The 19,395-nt window shown below is 41.0% G+C and overlaps 1 protein-coding gene across 1 annotated transcript in view; it reads right to left on the reverse strand.

The window, feature by feature from the left end:
- LOC111224581 (serine/threonine-protein kinase WNK1-like) overlaps window positions 1-16,171 on the reverse strand; it is an 87,785-nt gene extending 71,614 nt beyond the window's left edge. Inside the window, exons 1-2 of the mRNA XM_022749125.1 lie at window positions 15,965-16,171; window positions 11,097-12,819 (exon numbers count right to left, since the gene is read on the reverse strand). Coding sequence (XP_022604846.1) covers window positions 11,097-12,047 — 951 coding nt within the window. The 5' untranslated portion in view covers window positions 12,048-12,819; window positions 15,965-16,171. The remainder of the gene's footprint in view (window positions 1-11,096; window positions 12,820-15,964) is intronic.
- Between the last annotated feature and the right edge of the window lie 3,224 nt (window positions 16,172-19,395).

Here is a 19,395-nt window from a genome sequence, read left to right on the forward strand (position 1 = left end):
TTAAAATCCACCATTGCTCATCTCTATGCTCATTTACCACTGTCATCATCAAAACATGGCAAATACAGCTCAGTGAAGGAGCAGGCTTGATAGTTTTAAGCCAAACATTTTATCCCAAAAACACAGGTTCTGGGTGGAAGATTCCTCTAATCAAACATCCAAAATTTCCGTCCAACAATATGCTAATAGCAATTTAAAAAATAAATTATAAGAAAATAAAGTAGCATTTCTCTAATCTTCACCTTATCTTCTGTTATTTTTTAAACGAGGAAAGTGTAGAAAGTCGACCCTATACACACAGACTGACACACATATCCACTTTGACACATGTAGCCACACTCATTCTGCTCTAGTTATGGCTCAGCAGATGACACTCTGCTGCTCTGCTGCTATTTATAGAACAGAAAGAGAAAAAAAAAATCTGAGGGAAAAATCCCATCTCTCCTCTCTCTTTGCTCCCTCTCTCTGTCTCTGTCTCTCTCTTCTCTTTTCCCAGGAGGCTTTAGTTAAGGTCATGGAGGATGGAGAGAGAGAGACGGAACCAGAGAGTGAGAGAGGAGGCCAGAGACAGAGAGGGAGAGTGACAGAGACAGAAAAAAAAAAGTGTGACAAACACAAAAACACACGCACACATGAACACAGACAGAGTATTGGTACAACACTTTCTTCTCACTCAATGTTCTTCAGTTCTATTTCCAGACATAAATGAACCTGTTAAACCCCAAACCATTTCTGTTCTGTACACTTTTTTATCTTGAGCATCAATTGGTTTTACTTGAATTTTCTCTTAATATAGACATATCACATATCAGAGACAAATGAGAATAATTACAATCAGTCTATCTGCATGTCTATCTACATTTCAGACTATGTTGTCAGTCCTAACTGTTACCTGCTGTTTTTCACATGAAATATTTGGTCATTTATAAATACAGAAATCAATGATTTTACATGTAATAATAGAAAATATTTTTAGCAAACTGCCCAACAACTTAGAACGTGACAGAAATTCTACTTATAGCTTTCTTATTTTAACTGGCCTACAAGTCCTCAGCTACAGTAGGTACCTGTAGATAAACTTCATATGAGCAGCACTGCACACCACTGTGGAATAAAGGAAACATTGATAACTACTGAAAATTTCAGCTTCGCCAGAAAATCCAATAAGCTTCAAATCTGGCTGGGGTACATGTCATACCTCATTTCCTGTCTCCTCTCTACTATCAACTATCAAAATAAGGCAAAAATGCCCAGAATTATGTAAAAAACATCCACTGGGAAAGTAATATCATCAGATTAAAAGTATGAAATGTAAATCCACAGGTAGCAGAGATTTAGACTTGTAAGACATCCCAACACAAACACAAAGATTAAGCAGTCTCCCCAGCAGAGACCCATTTATTATGGAGGGGGGGGCTAACATTATGATGGGTCCCCCACCCCACACCCCATTCCGCTAACAAAATGACATCTTATCATTGGAATGTGAGGAATCTGGGAACCATACAATGAAACCAGGGAGCTGCCTCCTCCCCAAACACACACACACACACACACACACAGACACACACAAACATACACACACACACACACACACACACACACACACACTAAGGTGTGAACACAAAGAAAGAAAACAGGGGCTCACTTGCACATGCACACACACATTCTATAGACAGTCTGAGCAACACACACACACACACACACACACACACACGCACACAAACACACACACACACACACACACACACACACACACACAGACAGACAGACAGACAGACAGACAGACAGACAGACAGACAGACAGACAGACAGAGACACACACACACACACAAAAAGCAGAATAGTCTGTGTGCAGAGTCATTTCACAGACAAAAGCCAGAGCAGACTAAACACACAGAAAAAGAAAAGACACACAAACAGACACACACACACACACACACACACACACACACACACACACACACACACACACACACACACACACACACACACAGTGTTGTAGAGCAAGCAGTCTAGATGTGCAGGCCAGGTCACTTTACGCTGATGCAGACAACAGGCAGTTCAGAGACTTGATCTATTTCAGACTGAGGTCACACTCAAACAGTCTCCTACACCCCTTTCCTACTGGAGATACACTGGTCTATTGGACACACATTCAGCCCTGCTGTCACTGGTTCATCTGTTGTATCAGAGACAGTAGTCTGCAACTGCAGTTTCTCCCTTTTGTTATTTTGAAGTCAGGAGTAAGTTAAATATTGTTTGAACTTTATTAATATTTGATAAGACTTATTTAATACTTAATCAAATTCTATAGCAATGGCTGTTTACCAAACCCAAGCGGCATTCAATCGATGGTCATGGAGCCAATGTGTCAGTCCATTCCCATCGACACAGTCAGTTTTATTCATAGAGCACATAATCACACATTTTCCACAGAGGGCTTTACAATCAATGACACCCTCTATCCTTATACCCGTGGTTCCAATAAGGAAAATTCCCCCCAGAGAAACCTTTTAACAGGCAAAAAGGGAAGAAACTTGAGGACCCCTCTTCCAGTATACGAATGGATAGACGCAATAAATGTTGTGTACTGAAGAGGCAGAAAACATTTGAGTGGAAAAAAAGAGAAACCGATGTACTCAGGGGGAGCTGAAGGAGAAATGGAGGCAATAGACTGAGAAACACAGACATAAAGTACTTCAAGTGGATTCTCAATATTTCAGTCATATTGAGGGATGACACTGTTTCCCAAGATTTGGAGATAAAGACTTCGAGATAAAATTTAACACAGACACTCTTTGCTATATCTGCACTTTCTCTGATCTATCTACCATTTCATGCAGTTTATCTATAAAAATGTGTGATTTTCCTTTATTCTAGTGGTTAAAGACAATACCCAGTAATTAAAAGGCCAAGGTTTCATTTCAACCAGAGCCACTCTGAACCTGTTTGTAGCAACTGGATAGACGGGTGCAGTTTTATACAAACACTGAATTCCTACCAATTAAACTGAAGAAAAAAAGTATCCTTGAGGAACTTCTCTAAAAGTTTCAAGCTAAATACTATAACATTTTCAGTGTATGATTTGGTGTTTTTGTTTGCCAGATCCACTGCATCCGTCTGAGAAGGAGAAACTGTCCACCTGATCCCAGATTTGTCATTTCTGGCTCAAAACAACGTGACCCAATCCCCTGCCTGTGATCTGCAGCTGTCGGCCAATCGTTGCTCTGAATTTCCAGGGAGTGATTATTCTTACAATGTCAGTATTGTTTAGCAGCTTCCTGGCAAAACATATTAAAAATGGGAAAACCATAACCCTCTTTTCGCTAATCAGGTGCACACTTGCATTTAGTCAGGCTACTGTGAGAGTGTGTGTATGGTTGAATCTGGGTTGCAGTTAAAATTTCCAAATTACAATAGAAATTCAGGCATCCTTGAGGACAATGCTGGATTTAAGCATCGCGGGTTGAATTCAGGTCCTGTATTTCACATATTTCTCACACACACACACACACACACACACACACACACACACACACACACACACACACACACACACACACACACACACACACACACACACACACACACACACACACAACACAATGTTTCTGTGGCTCTATCTCTCTCAGCAGTGTAGTATCTAGCGACAGCTTGAGATAATCTTCAAAGTGGACATTACAAAAAGATCAATGATTGGATGAATGATTACAGTGGAGGAGGAGGAATCAGACAAAAAGTAAGTCCTCCTCTTAATGTGTGAAATTCAAGGAGGGAAAGATTGATGTCAGTGGATGAGAAGGAGGGATTAAGATGGAGAGAGAAACAGAGGGGAGAGAGAAGGAAAATGAGAAGAGTAGGGACAGATGAGGGAGATAAAGGGAGGGAGGAGTGAATCTGATTGAGAGAGCAAAGCTGGAGCAGGAAGAAAAAAGCCACAACGAGCAAGAGAGAAAAGAAAAACAGAGAGAGAGCATAAGCTATGTCATCATGTCTCACTGTGCAAGTCATCTAACATCTGCATGATGCATTCAATGTCCCCAACTCACCCCTCAGCACACACACACATACAAGCCCTACATTAACTGTAAGCACACATTGCCTTTCCATGAGTCAACAACATACACATACAGACAACCTGTTTCCAATTAAACCGTGCTATAATCAAATAAAGCACACTTACCAACACAAACACACACATTCAGTCACACACCCTCAGCAGTTTCTAAAGCATCCTTCAGTCTCTCGCTCAGCTCTTTTCATTCGCAGGATGACTTTATTTAGAAGAGGGTGCCAAAACACTTCAGTGTCTTCATCTTTGTGACTTGCAAAACCACACACAAGCTCACACACACACACACAAACATACACAAAATGTTACCACAGGATTACACTTGCTAGTTTTTTTCAAAATAAACACAGAGAGTGGGAGGGAGGAAGGTCAATAGAGTTTTCACTCTGAGCGCACACTCAGTCACACACACATCTTAACTGTTAGCACACATATCTAAGGCTTCAAACCTCTCAAGAGAGATTTATGTGTGTGATAAAATGCTGCACTCCCATCGGTGGAAGGTCTAGACTACATGCAGTATTTTAACTATGTTTCAGTGACCGTGCACAAACATGTCATTTTAAAATAGTAATTTTGTTTATCACATCAATTACACCTCAATTCACACCCTCCACTATAATCAATACTAATTAAATTCTTAAAGGCAAGGCAGCCTGACCCTATTATTCATCATTAGGGGAAACTCTGGTGTAAACACACACACACACACACACACACAGATTACATGAAAGGAAGTGCAGGGATGGTTTACATATGAGGAAGTGTCAGCTTCTCTGTCTCCCTTCCTTTACTTCCTCACTGACATATGACAGAGAGACAAGAGGAAGACTGAGCAACGTAGTGAGAGAATGAGTAATAAAGTGAATGAAAAAGAGATTTCCTCAGTGCCCTCTTCTCATCCTCTGTCATTTTCAGGTTATCCTGTATCAGAGCTGAACACTGAGTGATCTGAGTCCATAGCATGTTTCTGTTTTATCACTTATAAATCCAACTGTCTGGGCTTTGGGGCCTTTACATATCTGAGCTACACGTCTTGCTGTTAAGTGTTTATGCACGAGTGTGTGTTGGAATGCTGTGTGTGTAAAATGATCAGTTAGTTAAAGGTAACTGCACTCTCACTTTGACAGTAAGTCCTAAAGATGAACTTGGATAGCCATCATCCCTGCAGTTTACGTGGCAGAAAACAAACTTGTTTGGCCATGGTGACTGCTAGATTCCTAAGATGAGATGCAACATTTGCCCATTTTACAGCCAGTTTTATTAGAGAGGAATTAGAGCTTCATGAGTGATGTTGTCATGATGATTGATGGCACATCTACACATACCTACAAGCCATATACCGACAACTACAGGGTAGCTGGTGTTGATTTTCCAATCCTTACTGTAGCACAGAAAGGGCTCAATCCTGCTATGAATTCTTTTTTCAGGTGGTTCTTAAATTATTAGTCCACAAAACCATCTGCCTGTTTAACACATTAAAAACACAGGAAGTATCCTGCAAGTTTAAAAAACGTTTCCACTTTAAGGTTTTTATAATTAAACAGCTGAGCTCATCTGCAGTGAGGCTCAGCCAAATGAATAAGTTAACAATCCCCAAAGCTCGCTGCAGTGTGCACACACCCACACCACCACTGCATATACACACATGTATTCATATACAGACCCACATTTACATGCACACACAAATTAGCTTAATTGCTATTAAGGAAAAGGAACTGAGTAAATTATTTGTAGCCTGCATTTAAAACATTTACGAGAAAATGTTTAAGCTGCAAACACAGTTTCCATTCCTTTTTTTGACTGTCTGTGTGTCTGTGTGTGTGTGTGTGTGTTTTAGGGGGTGCTTCATAGCAACTTCAGTATCAATCAGCAGTGAGAACTAGCCTTTGCTGAAGGCCTGACACAGCTGCAGTTTGCTGTTTTGTCAGGGAAATCTGAACCTCTGGAAAGTCGAACCATTTCACCTCAGCTCTGCTGCTCTAGAGTAATCTGGGGATATTTATCTTTCAGTAAAATACTTTCTCTTTTTCATACACATGTATTTATATACATAATCTCCAGCTCACTCACTATTTCCAAAAGCATAATTTGAATGTGGAAAATTACTTTGGGAAATAACACTTCCCAAAGTCTTCCCAAATGCCTGATAGAATCAATCTCAACAAACATCTCTGTGTCCTCTTTCTGCCTCTTGCTCCCCATATTTTGTGCCTCCGATGTGATCTTTTCTGCCTCCCTCTGTCCTTTCACCAACACGTGGACAGATTTCAGGCCAGTACCAGGTTAAAATGGGTCATCACTATCAACAAAGTGCAGCAATGCTAAAATTGGACTCTGTGAGCCATATTTATTACCCCCGTTAAACAGGACTCATTATGTCTATTCTGTGGTACTACAGTGATATTTACCAACATAAAATGATAATGAAATTGTGAAATAAAATCTACATATGATTTTATAATCACAAACACACAAATATTCTACATTGGTGCAATACTTGATCACACCAACAGAGCTGTCTGAGCTCAGAGATCAGTTTCTCTCTTATGGCTCTGATTGAATAACCGTTATTGAAGGAGAGGCCTTGGAGCCCCAAAAGTGTGTGTGTGTGCTTGTATATGTGTGTGTGGGGAGGGGGCTAATCCGCCTTGTGTTGCTGTTGAGAGAGAAATTTCAAGGTCTTTGAGTGCCAGTAGAACTAAGAGCCTAAGGTCACACACACACACACACACACACACACACACACACACACACACACACACACACACACACACACAGGGTCCCTCCTCTTTTCGTCCTCAGTTCCTCTGTTCCATTCCCGCTTCTCTCTCCTCCTCCCCCTTTTCACTTTGTCTTTTCTCTCCCACTTTTCCTCCCTCCCTCCTCCCCATGTTTCCCATTTCTCTATTCTCTCATTGAACTCCCTCCGCATTCACCTCCCTCTTCCTCAAACCCCAGCTCCTGATATTTCTAGCTGCCTTCATGCTCCTCCTCCCATCCGCCAACCACCTGTCAACCAAACGTTCTCTAAGACTAAACATTTCTGGTTTTGCCATTTGTCCCATTTTATCTCCATTTGGCTCTTTACTTATCTGTTTCAGCCAGAGGAATGAATGGATGCTAGGCAGGCTCCCAGTGATCGCCTCTAACACAACAGGCTGAACTTTGACCTTTAACCCTCCTTCCTCCATCTCTGCCCTCTTGTAGGGCATCATTTTCCTCCTTCCCCTCCCTATGTTCTCCCTTCTTCTTCTTTTTTACCTCTTAGTTGACTCAGGCTTCTAACTTTATCTCAGCTTCATGGAGTTTGTACAATATGCAAATCTGTTGCCACTGACTTGGGGGACATCCTGATTGTGTGCTTCACCATAACAGCTCACGGCCGTCCTCAAGTGCTTCGCATTTCAAGCAGAGACCAAAACTGTTTTTCTGTACAAGCCACAGTGATGGTTTCATCTCAGAAATCTTTCAGCACTTTCACCATTTCATGAGCCACACAGACAGAGGTACTCCAAAACGGATGTTTGTTTCCTGCCAGTGAGACTATTAACAGTTTCAAGACAACTGAGGGTTTTCAAATAATCTTAAATAGTTCACAGAAATAATAAACACTATTGTAACTTCGCTGCCTCAAGAATAAACTGAACCCAAACCTTTCCCCTTGTCCATTTTCTCTCATTCCAGGAGAACTGCATCAGCCTCTTCTTTCCCATCCATCATCTACCATCCAGTCTAACAAGGAACCTTAAGATAAGCTACTGGGTGACCTTCCTCCTCTTTCTCTTCTCTCCCTTTATCTATTCATCAATCTATTCCTTCACTAACGCTTAAGTAAACTATCTGCTCCGTCTCCTTTCTCCTTCTCCTGCTCTGTTTTCATTCATCTATGGATTCCACAAGTTAACCTGCTTTGGATCAGATGCCAAATAACTTAAAGACACAACCCCCCAATCACAAACCCCTATCTCTAACAGGCCACTGAATTTAAACAACCACAGGTTACTTACATATGCATATTGTAGTAACTCAAAGTGATGGAAACATACTCACACCACGTACACACATACATACAAACACACATTTGCACATACAGAAAACAGACAAGTTCCAGATGATCCCGACTCCCACAGATCTCCGGTTGCCATGCCCACCCAGTGAGAGAATGTGATTGGTTGTAGTGTGTGTGTCTTGTGTGTGTGCGTGTGTGCATGTGTGTGTATGTAACTTTACTCCCACCATTCTGCCACATGTCAGCAGTTGCTCAGACATCTTTCACTCACACTCACACAGGATTACAGCCAAGCATTATAGAAAAGTACTTGTCTCTGCATGCATATAGCCGAGTCACCCCAGGCCTTCAATATCTTTATATAACACATGTTTAATGAAAAATTTCACTCCAGTAATCCTGCGTATAGCATATACGTATTAAATTTGCCAGTCTGTTTACTGTGATTGTTTAACCAAGTTACAACTTAACCAGTTTTTAACACACCATCAAAATCAATCTGAGGTCTGGATCTGTCCTGACAGAGACCTCCTTGACACAGAACACTAGGTTTCCTCTTTCTGACAAGCAAGTGAGACAGAAAGAGAGAAAGAAAGAGGCATGTGTGACAGAGAGCAAAAACTCAACAGAGGCTAGACGTTTGTTTTCTGATAAACAAACTGCCGTTTCCTAGACGCTGGGCATCAGGGCGAAGCTGATTTTAGCTCCTGGGATTCAAGAGGACTCGAGGAACATCTTGTGATGGAGATGACAGGAAAACAACCTCACAGTCCCACAGAAAATAATCACACACTGACAAATATAAACATGTGCAGATTTGAAGAGATAACATCTAATTACACTGTCTCACCTTGTTTGACTTTTTCTGATTCTAATTAATCAATCAGTCATGGAAGAGACTAAACACACAAAAACTAGCTTATGTTACCCATGCCTTTCAATTCATATGTCAAAAAACATTTCTTGCTTGATTTCTGATGTATTACAAATTACAAATTACTCTCAGCATGTGGCTAATTATGTCATCTCCCTAAAATTTCCTGTCGTTCTGCAGAAATAATGCAGAATAACAGATTCAAAATCAATTTTCTTTTAATCTTGTACATTTGTTTCTCTGGTTCAGTGTTTCATTGGGACAAGCAGTTCCACGTGAGTCTATGTCACTGTTTTCTTCCTCTGCTAAAACCTCAGCTCAGTCAGTGCCCTGGATGTCATATGACTGTGAGACTTATTATTCTACATCTCCAGCAACTCAACACACCTCTGCCTCTGTGCTTACTTGTCAACAAGACAAGCAGCAAAGGCAATCTCCATTTTCTTCGCTTTCTGTCACCACCAACATACATTGATCTCCTCTGCATGTCTCTTGTTCACACTTTCTGTCTCTCTGTCTTCCTGACACACACTCACTGCAGAAGTTGCATCAGTGAACCATAATGTAGCAATAGCATCCTGTGGTAGATTATGTGCCATCCTGTCTCGTGTTTCACCTTTTTGTTAACCCTTATGTATCTACATACTGAGAATGACAGCTGATTGGGAGCTGCCCAGCACAACTTGTCTTGTTCCAGCCACAGAGAAACTATACTGGAGCAGCTAGGAAGTCATCCGTCCTGTTCAAGGGCAACATAACCTGGAGAAGTAGGTGAGGGATGCAACAGTTTTACTCATTCACTTTCGGTAACCTGAATTTCCCAGACAGTCAGGGGATTTTGAACAGAAAGTTTCTAGTTATGACCTCAATTCTTTAACCTTTGAATGATACTGTCCTAAATAAAAAAAAAAATAAAAAAAATCACCCTACATTCTACAAGTAGGCAGATTTATGAGTCATCTGAATATCAAATCCATGAGTTTAAACCTACATTTAGGCCTCGACTGTTCGGCATCCTCTTTTTCATTTGATACTCATTTAGGAAATACGTCGTAGTGGTAACCTGATTCACCACGGCATCCGTTCACATACAAATCAACCGTTAACACTGCAGGGTCAAAGCAGGGTAAATGAAGGGATGTAGCAATGAAAAACAAAACCATGATGTGACAGCAAAAGAAGTGCCTCAGCTACAGTGGTTGGTAGGATTTGCACCATTCCTCCTCAGTTTGTCAGGTTGTTCTTTTACTCATGCAAAATCAGCAGAACCAAGGAGAAGATTCTGACAAAACTTGGAGAAAATCTGTATCTCACAACTGTGTTTCGACATAAACGTAGAAATACAAATTTGGCCCAAGGAGCTGCTACAACTACAGGTCAATATTTTAATTTAAAATAAAAAAATTTTAATAACTACATATTTTTGAGCAGTGCAGATCGAGATGGAATCCATAACACATGGGGAAAAACAACAGTTTGAGCATCTTTAGAAAACAAATATGACAGCTATTGTGATGCCAGTGTAACAGCATTCACAATGCACTCACAGTAAAACTCAACCTTAACTCAAGACACACCACCTAAGAAGAATTGTGCAATTACATCCAAAGCAAACCAAAATTAATCTTGAAGGAGCAAGTTCAGAACACAAACTACCTCATAACTGCTGCTTAAAATTACACACAAGCATGTTGTTGATAGGCAACATCTGGTATTTCCCCAGTGTTGCACTTTGCTGGCTGTTGGAAGGACTATGGTCCTTCTAGACTTGTCACACTTCATCTAAAATTCAGCAAAAATGAGAGCAAACACATGGATTTTGAGCCAGAATGTAATCTGCAACAGTATCTCAACCTCAATCTGATTGTGGTCCCATTTCGTGAACATTTATACAGGAAACCAGTTGGGTGAGCAGGAAGTTCTCACATAGAAGCCTCAATATCTCAAAGTAAAAATAAGACATACAGTACAAGAAAGCGTAAAAAGACACAACACACTACCTGGATGCAATTCAAACATCTCAGGGATGACAACAACCACAACATGGCATTTAATAAAAGACTTAGCCAGATGAACAGGAGGAGACATAGCACAGACACTGAAGAGGTAAAGAGGTTTTATGAGTCTGGACTTACCTGGAGTTCACACCATGCCACTTCCACAGTAGTCTCCGTGTCCAGTCCCTTGTACACAGTCTTAAAGGACCCTCTTCCAATCTCTATGTCAAATTTTAGGAAGCGTCCATCAGGTGAAGTCCCAACAGCTTTTGTCTCTACTTCCTCTATATCATCCTGCACCCGTTTCTCAGCTTCTCTCTGCTCTGCTCGGGCTTTCGCTATACCTTTCTCCTCCTCTGTCTCCCTCTCTTTCTCTTCTGCCGGGCTACTAACGCTATCCACATGTTCTATCACTTTTCCATCTTTTCCCACCTTCTGTGTGTTCTCAGACCCTCTGGGACGCAATGTGACATCAGGCTGTTTGCCTACTGTTTTGTCTGTAACATCCAATACTGTCGGGCTGGGCTCTTTTACTGCCCTGTCTGCACTAGGTTCAACACTGCTACTGGTGGGAACGGCAACCGTGATACTGCTTACAGCTAAATCTTCCTCAGCATTTTGTACATGTCCCTCCGCAACTGCCCCACTGAGCCCAAGACAAGGCTGAATGGTTGTACTTTGCAAATATGAACCTCTCAGGGCCTCCCTGTCCTCAGCATCGTGCACCCCAGGTCCAGGCCCTGAGGGCTGTGGAGTGAAGAAGGTGGGAGGCCCCTCACAGTCTGGTGGTGAAGTGAGTATCACAGCTGCTTTGCTGGGCAGGTCCAAAGCTGTGGCATTGGAGTCACAAATGACACTGCGACGGAAGAAGCGGTGTTCGGCTGTTTTAGAGTCTCTGTCCATTGTGTGGCGCCGACGTTGGACCTCGGGGTGTCCGCCGAGCTTCTCCACCACGTGCGAGTCTGAACTGGCAGAGCCGTTCACATTCTTGTGAGGGGTCTGGGGTGATGGACAGGGGGAGGCAGAGGAAGGGGGGGGGGGCGGGGCAATGAATTTCACTGCTTTGCTGCTGCTGTTGCTGTCAGACATTCCTCCCCGAGGCTCAGACCACAAAAGAGAAATTCTATACGTATAAATAAAGAATTTTTTACACTAGTAATCAGACCAACCTATGTGTAAACTGATTGTGGGTGCAAATCTTGACCAGCAAGCTCCTTTTTCAAATGAAAAGCTCTTCAACCTCTGATCAAACTCCAGGAGAAGCAAATTGGACGGCTTACAGAAAATAAATCAATCAAATCAATTGACTGCAGCGATCTTTGTTGTGTTCTGTAGTTTTTTGCAAGGATTTATTACTTCTACTTCCTCTTTGCAATGTCAACTTGTTTCAACAAGACAACTTACAGTTCCTGCAAGGCCTTTCCATACAGGGCTCAGGGAAGCCCCAGGAGAGGCAAAGGGGCTTTCTCTTAAAGATTTGGGAGGGAAGGGACCAAAGGCAGTCAAAGGAGGGGGAGTGCAAGCACTGCAGTGAGGTCACACTCGTCAAATTAACACCTGAATCCATCCTGCTGCCAACATCCAGAGAGCAACCACCACGACATGGAAGAACTGGAGATCTAACTGACCAGTATGGCCTCCAAAAGGCTGATAACACAAAATATGGTTGGAATCCAGTCTGTTACAGCTTGACTTGGAGGTCAGGTGAAGTGTTTGTAAGGACAGGCTGAAGCCTCCTCTGCTCACTGAGGGCAGGACTCCTTGGAGAGGTTGCTGGCCTGCCAGGTAAGGCCAGACAGAAGGCTAGGTAGGCCACGCCTGGCCTAGCCTGGCCCAGCTTGATCTGCTTCTGTCCTTGTTGCTGGAAATAAAGAGAGAGGTTTAACTATATTTTCTTTATATATCTGACCATACATCACAAAATTCAGCATCTGCTTTCACTTGACTACATCACTGACTCAACCACCTTCAAGGGACTCCCAAATGATACTTGGTTCCCTGCCAAAGTGCCTAGTTGAACATCCAAGCTGTCAAATACTGTGACATTTTACCACCATTTGGCCCACAATCAGTGATATAAGTGACACAAGCAGGGTGGAAATGAGCACCAGCCAAACGCTGCTTCAAGTCTGGTTATAGTTGACAAATCTGTCAGTTTCTCTGACCACTAAGCAGAGATCTATCCCTCATTTGGATGTTTGTTTCATAAGCAATTTGGATGGTAAAATTGTGAAACTAGGTCACTGAATGACAAAGTGGGGTTTCTAATAGCCTACCAAAATGTGAATATTCATATTTATTAAAGCTAAAAAAAGTATTCATTATTCAAGATTTGGCTGTTAGCAGATTTAGCCAGACTTTTGGCCCATAAAAAACTCCTTCACTCTTAGTTTGAGATTTATTAGAGAACATTTGACTTGATCTGAGCCTGGCACAAGCTTTAATCTCCAACTCAAGCTCATTGACAGGAGAGAGATCTGCATCCCACCCCAGTCTTTCCCTCCCAATTGCCCCTGTGGAGTTAATGCAGTGGAGGGATGCAGTAGAGTGTGCGCCTAATTGCTCCACGTTCCAAATTTAGCCCAAAGTCACCACAGCCTGGCTGACCCCAAGGTTAGGCTACTCTGTGGCAATTCAGCAGCTTAACATGAGAGGAGGGGGCACTCAGAGTGACAGAGATAGAACCACTGCACAGAAACTAAATGCATATCTAAGGACAGCGTACATGTATATTACATTAGATATTTCATTACAGAAATCTTATTAACTTATTGGGAGGTAAGAAATGTGTTCACTGAATTTGCAATTTGCCTTATTTAACATCCTACAGATAACAGTGTTATCATACTGGCAATGGCACAGAGGAGCAGCAGCTACTTGGGTGTATGATGTTAGAAATCATTACATTAATTCATGTTGAAAACAATCCATTATAGGTTTTCACAAGTCTTATCAACACAGATGCACAAAAAAACATGCAGAATAACTGTCCTATAGATTTTCTTTAATTATGTCCCCTGTGAATGGGGATTTAAATTGCACTGAGCAACTGTGTGCAAAGTGTGTCAGTGAACAGAAAACTGTACAAACCACTCTCACATCAAAACAACACAGAAGATGTGTGACCACATCATATGAAAGCATATGCTACAAAAGATGCAAGATAGCCAAAGATGATCTCATGTTGATAAGCTGTGAAGTTTTCTTTGCATGGAATATGAGTTTGATTCATTCTGACGGTTTCCTATTAGGAGCCACACACAGGCTACTAATATTGTCTCAATCAAGGGAAGTGGGTGAAGGATTAGTGATGAAAAGGTCACAGTGCCTTGAAGCCATCAGGTAGAATCTTTGGTTTTTAGAAACAAAAATCTGCCCTCTGCAGCTTTATATGTTGTTTTATTATTTGTGTGTGTGTGATTTTAAATTGTGTCAGAAACAATCCCTCAGATTATGGAGCCTGGACCTATTTTGCCTGTAATGGCACCTGGATGCCCTAGAGGTTAAGAGAAGTAATTTATTCACCCAGATGTCTCAACTTCCAGTCCAGGTGTAGACTGTATAGAAAGGACCTGCAATGATCAATGAGGTAATATATTACACAATACAGGGACACCAATTGAAGAGACTAGACTGATGACTTATGTATGAAACAGCGGTACTCACTGAAGTGTATTACAGGGTGTGCTTCATCTAAGTCACAGAAAAAAATTCTCAGATCTAAATATTTGATTGGACAGCCGTACACTCCCAGTGCCCGAACTGTATCTGTGACCTGAATTGGATAGATATATCATACTGTTTATAACTTTAATAACCCCAAAGGGATATTGAGGGGACATTAATTGAGATCATTGCACCTGAAAAACATCTGTCTCTCTATGGTTGTTATTATGACATGTATCTTATTTAAGAAATGAGCCATGAGAAGATGTTTTTACAGTGATTTTACAACAGCTAGGGGGATGTTGTTAGGTGTAACAGGAGCAGAGGCTTTGTGCTTCTACAATCATATAGCTTTTACTGACTTAACATAAGGGCAGCCAGTAAAAAGAACATACATAGTAAATAATTGAAAATACATTTTCTTATCTATACTCTATAATCTATACTAACAGCAATAATAGACAATTGTGATTTAAAGGTCGAGTCAACAACATTAATATTCAAATTGACAAAAATAGTGGCTGATTTTGGCATTACAAATACATCATTATCATCACAGGTGTCCCGCAACGACCAATTAAGGGACAACCCTTCAATAACCTGAAATTAGCATTGCTAGCATAGCCGATATCACTGAAATGTTTAAATATATTGCAACAAAAATATATGAATATTAATTTAACTCAACGATACAATGTTAAGTTGTGTAAAATATTCGAAAAGCAAAACACTTTTTCCTGTTATTCGATGTTAGGCTCATGGCCACATGTAACTGCCAATATTTGATGGTCATACTTGTTTTTTTTAAAAATAAGTAGATGGCTAATATTAAAAAAACGCCAAGGAATGATACAGAATTAAGTATCAAAAATATTAACAAAATATGAAGGTTTTGTCAAGATTTTCTCCGTGCAAATAATAAGAAATTAATTACATTTGTTGAGTTCCGGTCATTAAAAGCTAAAGAAAAAAATATATTCGTCTTGTTAAAATGAACACAGGAGGCACGAGACTCCTCAGCTACAGTCAAAGTTAATGGGCTTTTAGGTTAACTCATGACAAAATGTATCTCTAAGTTACGTGATAATATTAATATTATATAGGTTGCAAGTTACTAACTGGAAAGGGTGCAAGCTTTTTGCTGAATGTCCTGAACCGTGGAGCTTTGTGGCAAAACTGAGCAGCAAACCGTGCAGTGAGGGGTTCACTGCAGCCTGTTGAGGAACTCAAGAAAACCAGGCTATGCAGCTAACTTTGCCCACAGGCAAAAACAAGACGCCACTAAAAACCACTCACGATTTAGACAAAACGTCATCATAAAACAAAAACTGTACCGTTACCTGTTACATCGGTGTGGGCTGTACTGGGACCGTAGAAAAAAGAAAAGGAAAAAACTTGATTAAAAAGCCTTTAACTCCTCTGCAGTGGGGGTCCGCTCCGACACACAGTACTAATGTCAGTATAGTGCGTCACGTTAAAGCCACAGTTGGTTGCTGAAAAACCCCGAAAAAGACGCTGTTTACAAAAACATAACTTAATCTACAACCGTATCCTTCTTAGCAGGTCCGAGCAGCGACGCTGTCAGCGGAACGTGCAGCGAGCCACAGCAGACAAACAGACACCTCCCACAGGGCAGAGAAGCCAAGTTCGCTCGCTGGTGTCGCGGCGGCTCTGGTACTTCTTTCTGTCTGTCTCTGTGTTGTCTGTGCCCGGGTCTGCAACGGCTACCAAAAGGCAACAAGCCTCACTCAAAGAACGCCAACATCCTCATCCGTATCAGCATCCAGTCCGCTCCTGCGACCGCCGTTTCGCGGCTCTTGGCTCGTGTGGTGCAGTAAATCCGCTGTGATCCACACTTATTCCCTGTTTTCAAGCCATCAGACAGCGGCTCGGTCTGCTCCGTGCTCCTCTCTAACGATGACTCGACAAGGGCTTTCACACAGAAGTGCCGCGTCAAGACAGTTACTGTTAACCCGGATGATACCGGAAAAGAGGCGTTCTTTCAAAATAAAGCAAGAAAAACGAGAGACCACAAAAAAAACGACACTCGTATACACTCCTGTATATATCATGGAAAGACCAAAAGTTAAACCCTCCTACGCATCAGTCTAGCAAACAGTTATTGAATTCATAAGCCATTTTTCAGGCTATGTGAAAAAATACATCCTGCAGCTTTCACTCTATTTACGTGTGCCACACCTCCTATTTGTCCTGTGTTATTATCTTGTAGAGGAGTCAGCAGTCTGCATCTGTTTGATCTGATGGAGATCCAGCTGTGGCCCTGCTGTGTATACTTGTCCAATCTCAGCAAAGCTGTGGGCATAAGAGAAAACATCTCTCACCTTTTCTCTAACTTGGTACAACAGTTGTGAGCTCTCAAAAAATTGGAAACGAATCAGTCATTGTGGTCCGTGTATGACTATTAAAACCGACGTTTTTTTGTTTTGTTTTTGTTTTTTCAATATTAATCGGTGGTTACCATTTCTTATTTAAATATTTTTGTTTAAAGTATCCTTTTGAAATATAGGTGTGGTTTTCCTATACATATGTCATACCTATAATGGCTAAATAATCTTGTACGCTACATATCAGACTCGTAATAAAACATATTTAAAATGTATTAATTTCCTGGACACCTATTTAATTAAAAATCGTATAAAGTCGTGTCAAATCATAATATGTTTTAGTTAGTGACATAGTTTGTTTGGCAGCAAAACGAGAGTGAAATTGAGCTCCTGAAAAAACATGTTGCAATATTAATTAATATGAATCTTATATTGACAGATCAAACCGGAAGTGCTATTGTTTATCCCACCTGACTTGACACCAACAGCCAGAGGAAAACTCCAGTGTCCTGACAGAGCTAGTCAACAGCTGCAGTGTGAGCCAACACATGTCGTTCATCATACTTTTATTTTATGTTTCGTTCATGGTCAACGTTTCTAATGGATACTTATTGACTATGCATGCATGTGTGTGGACTCTCACTCTCTTCCTCTGTGTGTGTGTGTGTGTTTGTGTGTTTGTGTGTGTGTGTGTGTGTGTGTGTGTGTGTGTGTGTGTGTGTGTGTGTGTGTGTGTGTGTGTGTGTGTGTGTGTGTGTGTGTGTGTGTGGTCCTCACCTGCTTACCAACTCACTCTCTTATGTGTTATAACTTTAGAGGAAGTGTCAAGCTCCTCACCCTTAACAAAAACAAAATACAACTACAATGAGAGTGAGTCTACAATGAGTCTGAGTGATAACCACCACCTATCGATTAAATTTGTTTCACAGCTTAATTTATAAAAATTAACCTGAGATTCTTTTTCAAAACGTAGGCTTGTAATTATACTTTTTGTTAAGAATAATGACTATTTTTCCCTGAGGACTTTTACATTAGCAGCTGGTCCACTTTAGCTCACACAATAGCCTTTTTTTTGTTCCATTTATTTGACGAAACTTTGTATTTTTACTAATTAAGAAACATACTTCACGCTTGCTTCCTTCTCAAAAAATAACTATTACAAATCATCACAGACCTATGAGCTGTAAATCTTACTGACTAATTTATACAGTCATTGCCGTGTCTTATCCAAATATAGCTGTTATCTAAGCTTCCAGTGTTAATAGCAGGATAATTTGCTCAGTATTGCAGATTCGTAATCAGCAAACACTCTTGGAATGATTAAGTATTTCGAAGAATGTAGTTGTACCTGAGATTCCCTGCTAAGCAGTGGGTGGAGACATAAACTGGGTCATGGACTTGTTGTTTTGGATCTTCACATGACCACCAGGAGTTTAATATTGCAACAGAACATGAATGAGCCTGTGTGTTTCAGCACAGGGCACATCATTTAATTTGGGTCCTGATTCCTCCTGACCTGAAAAGGAGTTTCAGTGTGTGTGTGTGTGTGTGTGATGCTGTTTTGCCTGTGTGCACACATGCTGTACATGTTTATCCTGCACTTTGCTTAAGGCAGTGGAACAATATGTGAGGTTGCCACAACAAAATGACAGCGAGTGAGGACTGAACTAAACACTTTTGGAAAGTACTCAAAGACATCATTGAATGCATAAAATGTGCATATAGTGTGTGTACAACTGCTGAGAGATAGTCCAACTATTGTATGGCTTACCCTCAAATGTGTGCATGAGATTCTGTTGCTCTATTTTTATCAGCACAGACTCCGTAAATACCATCAATCTATATGCTGGTATTCACTATACAATTTCCTTCCTTTCTGTTTGCAGCCTCTGTTATCTATCTGTAGAGGAAGTATCATTATTATCAGTCTTACTGAAATCTACATACAACACCTGGCTGCACACAAAAACTATGACTATGTAAAGCAGTTTGAAACACATGATATATTTATAACTGACTTCATTGTTCTTTTACTTTTGTAAATGCATATCTGAATATTTGTTATATTTAATAAATTGAACCCAAAGGTCATGGGTATAAGAGTGTTTATTGGAAAACAGCAAACTCCTGGAAAGAAACATGCATGTGTGTAACACCTTGAGCCTTTTTCAACTGACAGCAAGTAGCATTCCTTCAGCACACACACACATACACACACCTCAGCACACCTTAGCCCCCTCCTTTAGAGAGCTGTAAAACTGCCGCTGAAAAGTGCTCTGTCAGAATGAATGATTTATTCTACTCCCTCTCTCTCTTTCTTTCTCTCTGTGTTCTGACGTGCACCTGTGTTGACCTGAAATCTGAAAGATTGCCTGCATCCAAGAACACCGCATTTTAGGCACCAAAGTTCCAGGGATACCGGACTG

Source organism: Seriola dumerili, unplaced genomic scaffold, assembly GCF_002260705.1.
Source record: "Seriola dumerili isolate Sdu_G_001 unplaced genomic scaffold, Sdu_1.0 BDQW01000138.1, whole genome shotgun sequence".
Classification (NCBI taxonomy): Eukaryota; Metazoa; Chordata; class Actinopteri; order Carangiformes; family Carangidae; genus Seriola; species Seriola dumerili.